Here is an 8,944-nt window from a genome sequence, read left to right as displayed (position 1 = left end):
TCAACGAGTTTGAACAAGCAAACGGCAAACCGATGCCGCCTTCTCTCCCTCCTCTCACCCCGACGAGTCTGGGCCTCCTCTACCGCTTCCTAGCCTCGCCGTCCTCGGCGCCCCCGCCGCTGCCCGTGCTCCTCCGCCTGCACGCTCTCGCTGCCACCTCGGGCCTCTGTTCCCGCCCAGACTTCGCCGCCAAGCTCGTCTCCGCCTACTCCACCTCCGGCCGCCCCGGCCTCGCCGCCCTCGCCTTCTCCGCCTCCCCCTGTCCCGACACCTTCCTCTGGAACTCCCTCCTCCGCTCCCACCATTGCGCCTCCGACTTCGCCTCCGCGCTCTCCGCTCACCGCCGCATGTGCGCCTCTGGCGCGCGGCCCTCCCGGTTCACCGCGCCCATCGCCGCCTCCGCGGCCGCCGAGCTCGCGGCCCTCCCGGTCGGTTCCTCCGTGCATGCCTACTCCGTCAAGCTCGGCCTCCTGGTAGGCGATGGTTCCCTCGCGGTCTCGTCGTCGCTGGTGTACATGTATGCCAGGTGCGGCTGCATTGACGACGCTATGAAGCTGTTCGACGAAATGGCTGAGAGGGACGTCATCACGTGGACCGCGGTGGTCTCTGGGTGCGTTAGGAATGACGAGTGTGAGAAGGGGATGAGATACTTGGTGCAGATGGTTAGGCTAGCGGGTGATGGCGGCGCGAGGCCAAATTCACGGACAATGGAGAGTGGGTTGGAGGCTTGTGGAGTGCTAGGCGAGCTGTCTGCTGGGAGATGCTTGCACGGGTACACGGTGAAGGAAGGGATTGGAGATTGTGCGTTGGTGGTTTCCGCACTTTTCTCAATGTACTCAAAGTGCGATAGGACTGAGGATGCATGTGTTTTATTCCCGGAGTTGCCAGAAAAAGATGTGGTTACCTGGACTAGCTTGATTGGAACCTATTGTAGGAGAGGACTTGATAGGGAGGCCGTGGAGTTGTTCCAGGAGATGGAGGTGTCTGGTCTGCAGCCAGATGAAGTTCTTGTTAGCTGTGTACTTTCAGGGTTAGGGAACAGTGGGAATGTGCGTAGGGGGAAGGCATTTCATGCAGCTATAATTAAGAGAAACTTTGGAGACAATTTGTTGGTTGCCAATGCTTTGATTTCAATGTACGGGAAACTTGAGTTGGTAGATGCTGCAGGCAAAGTTTTTGGAATTTTGCATCAACGAGATGCAGAATCATGGAGTTTGATGGTTGTATTATACTGCAAAGCTGGACTTGATGTCAAATGCTTGGAGTTGTGCCGAGAAATGCATTGTAGAGATCATGATGAATTTTTGTGTGATATCAACAGCTTGGTTTCCACAATCTCTTCTTGTTCACGGCTAGGAAAACTGCGGTTAGGTCAATCAGCTCATTGTTTTTCGATCAAGTGCTTGCTTGATGAAATTTCAGTTGCCAATGCATTAATTGGCATGTATGGAAGGTGTGGGAAATTTGACCTTGCATACAAAATATTTGGTGTGGCCAAAGTGAGGAGGGATGTTGTCACCTGGAATGCACTCCTATCCAGCTATTCACATCTAGGACATTCAAATGATGCCCTGTCACTATATGATCAGATGCTCACTGAAGGTGTCCAACCAAACTCTGCAACCTTGATTACTGTCATTTCAGCTTGTGCAAATTTGGCTGCACTGGAACATGGTGAACTGATACATTCTTATGTGAAAGATATGGGGTTGGAATCTGATGTATCTATTAGTACATCACTTGTTGACATGTATACTAAATGTGGGCAGCTGGGAATTGCAAGAGGAATTTTTGATTCTATGCTCGTACGGGATGTTGTTACATGGAATGTGATGATAGCAGGCTATGGGATGCATGGCGATGTGAAGCAAGCACTGCAGTTATTTAGTGAGATGGAGAGAGGAACTATTAAGCCTAACAGCGTCACTTTTCTTGCCATTCTGTCTGCTTGCTGCCATGCAGGGTATGTTGATGAGGGCAGGAAGCTGTTCATCAGAATGGGGGAATACTGCCTTGAACCTAACCTGAAGCATTACGCATGTATGGTGGATCTCCTAGGGAAATCTGGGCATCTTCAAGAAGCAGAAGATATGATTTTGGCTATGCCAATACAACCTGATGGTGGGGTATGGGGGACTTTGCTTAGTGCCTGCAAAATGCATGACAATTTCGAGATGGGGTTAAGAGTTGCAAAGAAGGCTTTTGCTTCTGACCCAGGAAATGATGGGTACTATATTTTAATGTCCAATTCATATGGCAGTGCTGAAAAATGGGAAGAGATAGAGAGACTGAGGGACACGATGAAGAATCATGGAGTGGAAAAAGGTGTGGGCTGGAGTGCGGTTGATATTTGGGTGTGAGTTAACAGTTATGGCATAACTACAGCCGAGACTATAGAAGGGTAAATAACTAATTGACCGCATTAGCTCATTTACATAAATTCTGGAATCAGCTTTAGAGAATATAATGACCGGCTGACTGCTACCGGTGCAAATGGTTAAGGTCTGTTGCAAGAGCCAAGAAGTTTGTGAATTATGCATCCATTGTGCATTTATCTTCTTCAATAGTCCGTCTCATTAGAGCGTGGCGGCAAAAGTCCTCTTATTATCCGAGGTGATGTTGCTAATATTGGCAAAGGTATCTCCCTCCCTTGGATGCCGTATTATGCTCCTAATCCATTTAGTTCCATTTAAACTTATAGTCCATAATTCTTTGGGTTATTGAAAAACAATGTTGATTATACATTTATGCATAATTAGTACCCCCTCCGTCCCATAATATAAGATCTTATTACATCCAATATGTGAGTATATTGGATGTAATAAGATCTTATATTATGGGACGGACGGGGTATTAGCTAATTGCATAGTGCTGTAATAAATTCTTGCTGAATTTAAAACAGATGTTGAGTGGGCCATGTTTGTCTGTTTTGTGAATGCCATTCAAGTTCGCACTGCAACTTCTCATTCACTTCTCCATGTATCTAGGTCCTCCTGGCTGTTTTGGACATCATGCTATTTTCTAATACATGACATGATGATTCACACTTCTGCAGAAGAAAATTGTCTAGCGAATTTCATGTAGGCCATTTGGATGAGCAAAAGTGTATGAAAAATGTTCAGAACCACTGGAAGAAGATAGCAGGTAACTCAATTGGAACCTATTCCACTTTTGGAGTTTGCTTGCAAATGTGTATATCTGGAACTATTTTTGCGCATACGACATTACTCCCCGCCTCCTCAAGCAGCTCGTCTTTGAGCTGAAAATCCTGGATCTTTTCTTTCTATTGTACCAAAAATTCTGAACACCACTTGCTACTGTGCCCCAAGACTTCATTTGCCTCAGGATTATCTGAACGTGATAAATCAACGCTAATGCTGGTGGCGCATCTGGTGGATCAACATGGAAGCGCTTCAAAAGACTCGCATGAAAAAGATTGTGAATATGAACCCGTGCTGGAACGCCCAGTTTATATGCTATTGTCCCCACACGGCCCATAAATACAACAAATTGACTGGAGTTAACCTACATCTAAAGAGACATCATTGGTTTTGTAAAACAGAGTGTATAGTGGTCTAGCTGGATCAGAACTCGTTCATTAGTGACATCAATTGCTCATTTACATAGAGCCTGATTCAGCTTTGGGAATGATGCATGTAAGTTTCTTCACATTTTATAATGGTTCGATCCTAAAGGCTATGCCCGTAAAGGAAGTAAACACTTCTTGGGGAAAATGCCCCTCATTGATTTATTGTCTCATCCATATGTAATACAAGAGGTAATTCTTCATGGTTCAGCCAAGGTGGATGGCATGCTTACTGAATACTGATACGTTTGCATCATAGCACTGAGCCCATGCCGCTGGATCGTGATCAGTCACGAGATCTTTTGCCATGATCACAAGAACTGTTATGATGCTCCAACTGTTAATGTCAAAGCACCGTACAAACGTGAAGATGTACGCCCCACAACTCACTATTCCATGTTTACTTAGAAACTACTTCCTCCGTTCCTAAATATTTGTCTTTCTAGAGATTTCAATAAGTGACTACATACGGAGCAAAATGAGTGAATCTACACTCTAGAGTATGTCTATATACATCCATATATGGTAGTCCATTTGAAATCTTTAAAAAGACAAATATTTAGGAACGGAGGGAGTAGTTGTTCTTCTTCCACCATCTCTTGCATGCGGGCCAGCGCATCAGCGGACTTTTTTTGTTTGTCGGGGCTTTTTTCCCTTCTACTGATTTTCGGAGTTTTTTTCATTTGTTTCTTTACTTTTTTTTCCTTTTTTTTCTTTCTTTTACCTGTTTATAAATTCATGAATATTTTAAAATTCATGTTTATTTCTAAATTTGTGATTTTTTTAAATTCAGACATTTTAAAAAGATACCATTTTTAAAAATAAATTCCTCAACATTTTTCAAATTTCATGAACTTTTTAAAACTTAAGAACATTTTTTGAATCTCTGGACATTTTTGTATCAATAATATAGGTTTAAAATCTGTTATTTATCTTCAATAATATATTTTTAATCTGTTGAAGAGGAAAAATAGAGGAGAAAATCAGGAGTAACAGCATTTTTTTTTTGAGGATAACGGGTGCTTGTTGGGTGCAGCCGAGAGCAAGGAATGACAGTGCCTGGCGCGCCTGCCAACTTCCGAATGGAGGACTCGACTCGATTTTTGGGCTTCAGATATGTGTGGGCGGCGGGCGCGTTACATACACACAAATCTGACCCATCGGCGCATACGGCCCAACCCACATGTGACAGCCTGGCTTCGGGATACCCCTGGTTTCTCCGACCGACACCGAGCACCCCCGGGTCCCCATTCCTCTCCCATTCCCAGGCACCGATCCTGCTCCTTCCTCTGGGTGTTTGTCTATGGGCGAATCTCTCCGGCAACGGCGACCTCTCTTCCCCTGCGCGTCCCTCTTCCGACGTTGCCACTCCGTCGTCCATCGCTACCAGATCGACGACCGCCCCTTCATCCTCTCCGGTCTCTGCAGATCTACGCCGGCGGCCCGCCTTACCGACGGTTCTTCCTAGCCACGGTGGGTTCCTTTACTTTCCTTTCTCTACACCCCCTTATTTTTTGTTCACGGCATAACCCCCGAATCCGGACAACCGCTGACCCCGTGGCTAGTAGGCAAAACAAGTAAAATTCCGTTGAACGTTCGATTTTTCTGTTGTATATTAGATTTGAGAAGTTGGCAATATGTTCTCTCCTTCCGAATGCTAGATGTTTCATTACCTCACTGGTTGTTGGGGGCAATCAATTGTAGGTTTCATTTTTCATGTTTTGCGATTATATATCAGTTTAGCATAAACTTGTACAGCTAGAATTATTGTGCTCATGTCGTATATATAGTACGTACAGTACTGGTTACAATATTTTCGATTGGCTTTCACTCAAGAAAGATTGGAGTGGTTAACGATAAATGAATGCGTTGGAGATCAACAACATGTACATGATGCATTATCAATAAAGAGTTGGGGTGTCATAGTTCGGTTTGTGCTTTTGAGTAAATATGTTCTTATGCCAGACTGCAGATCAAAGCTGAAAATGGGATATATTTAAAATAATTATTCTATGCCTAAAAAGGGAACGTTTTGTTTCGTGAGAATGTGCTTTCTTGAACTCCAGAGGTTTGGTGTTCCTTAATAAGTATATTGATCAACAACACAAATAGGACCATGTTTTGCTGTGAAGTTGAACATCTACCCTTGAAGGCACCATAGTCAATGCTTATTGTGGTATTGTGTCAAATCAGTTTGATCATAGCAACTACTCGTGGTAATCGGTTGGATCATTTGGTTGTGACTCAGAAACAAATGTAGTTTCCATTACTGCCGGTATTATTTGAAAGCTTATTTGTTAATCAAATTGATCATTTATTTCGTCTATCATTCTTGTGTAGTTCACACTCCCAACTACAACAGACATCACATTTCCAAATTATTATTGATCTGGAAGATGGAAGCTATTTTTTTATGGACTACCCCCTCCGTCCCATAATGTAAGATCGTTTTGCAAGCTGTTTTAGCTTGCAAAACGATCTTATATTGTGGGATGGATGGAGTATGTTCTAGCAATAGCCATTAGTCTAGGTATACTCTTCTACGTTTATCATCCTTGCAGATTCAGATTATAGTGAATTAAAGATAGCAGTAGTCGTGCTACTTGAGTTTTTGACTGGGCATGAATTGATCAGTATTTGTTTAACCATCTCTTATTAATAGGCACTTCTGGTTCACTCTTTGGTTTCTAGCTGAAGTCCCATCCTAGAGGGGTAGAGGCATTCCATTTCCTTCAGTTCAGTGATTGAGAATGGAAAATGGATTTCCTGGCGAAGTTCTGAAGGCTGTTTTCCCTCTACTGGATGGTAAAGACTTGGTCTTTTGCATGCTTGTATGCCGCCAATGGTGCGAAATTGCAAAGGATGATTACTTCTGGAAATGCATCTGCTCACGGAAATGGCCTTCCATCTGCAAGCAGCCTCCTTCTGACACAAACTTCCAAAAGCTCTATTTAACATTCTCCAAGCCACGGAAGACAGTACACCTTCCTGTACCTAAGCTCACTTTTGAGGATCTGGTGTTTTACATTGACATGTGGCTTGAGGGATCACTAATCTTCTCTCAAGCAGTTTCAGGCTGCATCCTTCGAGCAGGTTTACAGAACACACCTGGCGGCATACCAGATGTACTTGTTGCACATCTGAATGCCGCAGACTGCATTTTGATGATGGAAGTCAAACCCAAGCTGACAGTCCCTATGGGGCCAGCCATCACCGTGTCTGTTCTTGCCCACCGCAAGGACACCAACAAGATGACTTGCATAATCAATACGTCGAGTTTTGATTACATTGACAGCAATGCAGCACGGGCGTTGGCATATGAATATCTCAGGTTTTCGCCCAGACACCCTTTCATATCAGACATCCGGGCCTGGATGTCCTTGCTTTTCCTGTATAAAGGAACAAACTCTATAGAGGTATTTGGTATTGAACTAGATTTTTGTGATGCGGCAAGGTCCGAGCCTGAGATCTTGTGGCTCTTAGACATGCTTGATTGGAAATAGAAGCTACTCTTTAGTTGTGATTTGAGCCTTTGAGGCATGTAAAGAATGTTCATGATATGTTGATCATCTACTGTTGTATTACTGAAATATATGCTTTAAGATGTTGGAATAAAATGGCGATGTGAGCCCATTGATTTTCTATACCGTTCATGATTTGGTATCGACTGATTTAGCCAGCAAGGTGTTGAAGACTGCCTTTTGGCCCATAGTAGATTTGGTTTCTATGGATAATTGCTTGTGCTAAATCAACAACAATTAATATGGATCGGAGGGAGTATATTATATTAGCCTGCTATTGTGTGCCCATCATTTGTTCATTGGTGCATTCAAATTTTCGCGAGTTTTTTAGCCTGGCATTTCATTGTTGTTGTTTTTTGACTTTGGCAAGGATTTCTAGCTTAGTATATTTGCTATTTCTCGTGAAATTTGGTGGAGAGGGGAGGAGCGGGAGCGTTAGGAGTGTTGTTCCCTTTCTAGGGAGCTTACAAAAACTCTAGCAGAGTTGCACTCTTCAAAACACTCCCATCAAATTTGGGAGTGTGCGAGACAGATGTACAAAATCAGAGTCACAATGTCTTGGCCTACAAAATGGTCTTTTCTCTTCTTTTCGTTCACACATTTGGATTAAACGTTTCATATCATTTCGAAAGCATCATGCACACAATTTTTAAACAAAATTGCATGAATAGAAGACAAAACATTATGCACATTCAACATGTACAAATCACATATCCCCGACGACTCCCCCATTCTTTGCACCGTCCTTCCCCCGGTATGTGCATAGTTGTAGGATCGAAAGTATGTCTAAAGGGGGTTGGGGGGGGGGGGGTGTGATTAGACTACTTGACCAAATAAGACATAACATTTTTTTTGCAATTTTAGTTATGGACAAATTTTAGCAACTATGACAAGTCAAGCAACACCCTACACATGCAATTCTAAGGGTATAGCAGCGGAAAGTAAGACACTGCACATGTAAGTAAAGAAAGGGTTTGGAGAAGGCAAACGCAACGGGGACACGAAGATTTTTGGCGTGGTTCCGATAAGTGGTGCTATCATACATCCAGTTGATGGAGACTTCAACCCACAAAGGGTAACAGCTGCGTGAGTCCATGGAGGGCTCCACCCACGAAGGGTGAGGGAGTCCTGGATTAGGGGGTCCCCGGGCGTTCGGGCTATGTGACACGGGCCGGACTGATGGGCTGTGAAGATACAAGATAGACGGCCTTCCCCCGTGTCCGGATGGGACTATCCTTTGCGTGGATGGCAAGCTTGGCGTTCGGATAAGAAGTTTCCTTTCTCTGTAAACCGACTCTGTACAACCCTAGGCCCCTTCGATGTCTATATAAACTGGAGGGTTTAGTCCGTAGAGGCAATCATAATCATACAGGTTAGACATCTAGGGTTTAGCCATTACGATCTCGAGGTAGATCGACTCTTGTAACCCCTATACTCATCAAATTCAATCAAGCAGGAAGTAGGGTATTACCTCCATTAAGAGGGCCCGAACCTGGGTAAACACCGTGTCCCTTGTCTCCTGTTACCTTCGATCCTCAGACGCACAGTTCGGGACCCCCTACTCGAGATCGACCGGTTTTGACATTGACATTGATGCTTTCATTGAGAGTTCCACTGTGCTGTCGACAGAAGGTTCGATGGCTCGATCGATCATCTACAATGATGCTGTTTCGGGAGAGACTTTCCTCCCCGGCCAAATTTTCGTATTCGGCGGCTTCGCACTGCATGCCAACTCAATTGGCCACCTTGAACAGATCGACAGTTATGCCCCTGGTCACCAGATCAGTTTCGGGAACCTAAATTATGTCGCTGATATCCGAGGAGACTTGATCTTCGA

General features: G+C 44.3%; 1 protein-coding gene across 5 annotated transcripts; it reads left to right on the top strand.

The window, feature by feature from the left end:
* Positions 1-7,230, top strand: LOC109749969 (F-box protein At5g39250). 5 transcript variants are annotated; one of them, XM_073508725.1, is made up of 3 exons: positions 1-2,637; positions 3,056-5,059; positions 6,249-7,230. In XM_073508725.1, exon 1 carries the CDS (start codon positions 33-35, stop codon positions 2,358-2,360), a length of 2,328 nt encoding a protein of 775 aa, XP_073364826.1. In that variant the 5' UTR covers positions 1-32; the 3' UTR covers positions 2,361-2,637; positions 3,056-5,059; positions 6,249-7,230. The 5 variants fall into 5 exon arrangements, with proteins under 5 accessions (XP_073364826.1, XP_073364827.1, XP_073364825.1 ...); XM_073508726.1 differs by having other exon boundaries at positions 2,988-5,059; positions 6,278-7,230; XM_073508724.1 differs by having other exon boundaries at positions 2,988-5,059.
* Positions 7,231-8,944: the final 1,714 nt, after the last annotated feature.

This window comes from Aegilops tauschii, chromosome 2 (genome assembly GCF_002575655.3).
Source record: "Aegilops tauschii subsp. strangulata cultivar AL8/78 chromosome 2, Aet v6.0, whole genome shotgun sequence".
Classification (NCBI taxonomy): Eukaryota; Viridiplantae; Streptophyta; class Magnoliopsida; order Poales; family Poaceae; genus Aegilops; species Aegilops tauschii.
Note: the sequence above shows the minus strand (reverse complement) of the source record. Positions and strands in the feature narration are given on the sequence as shown.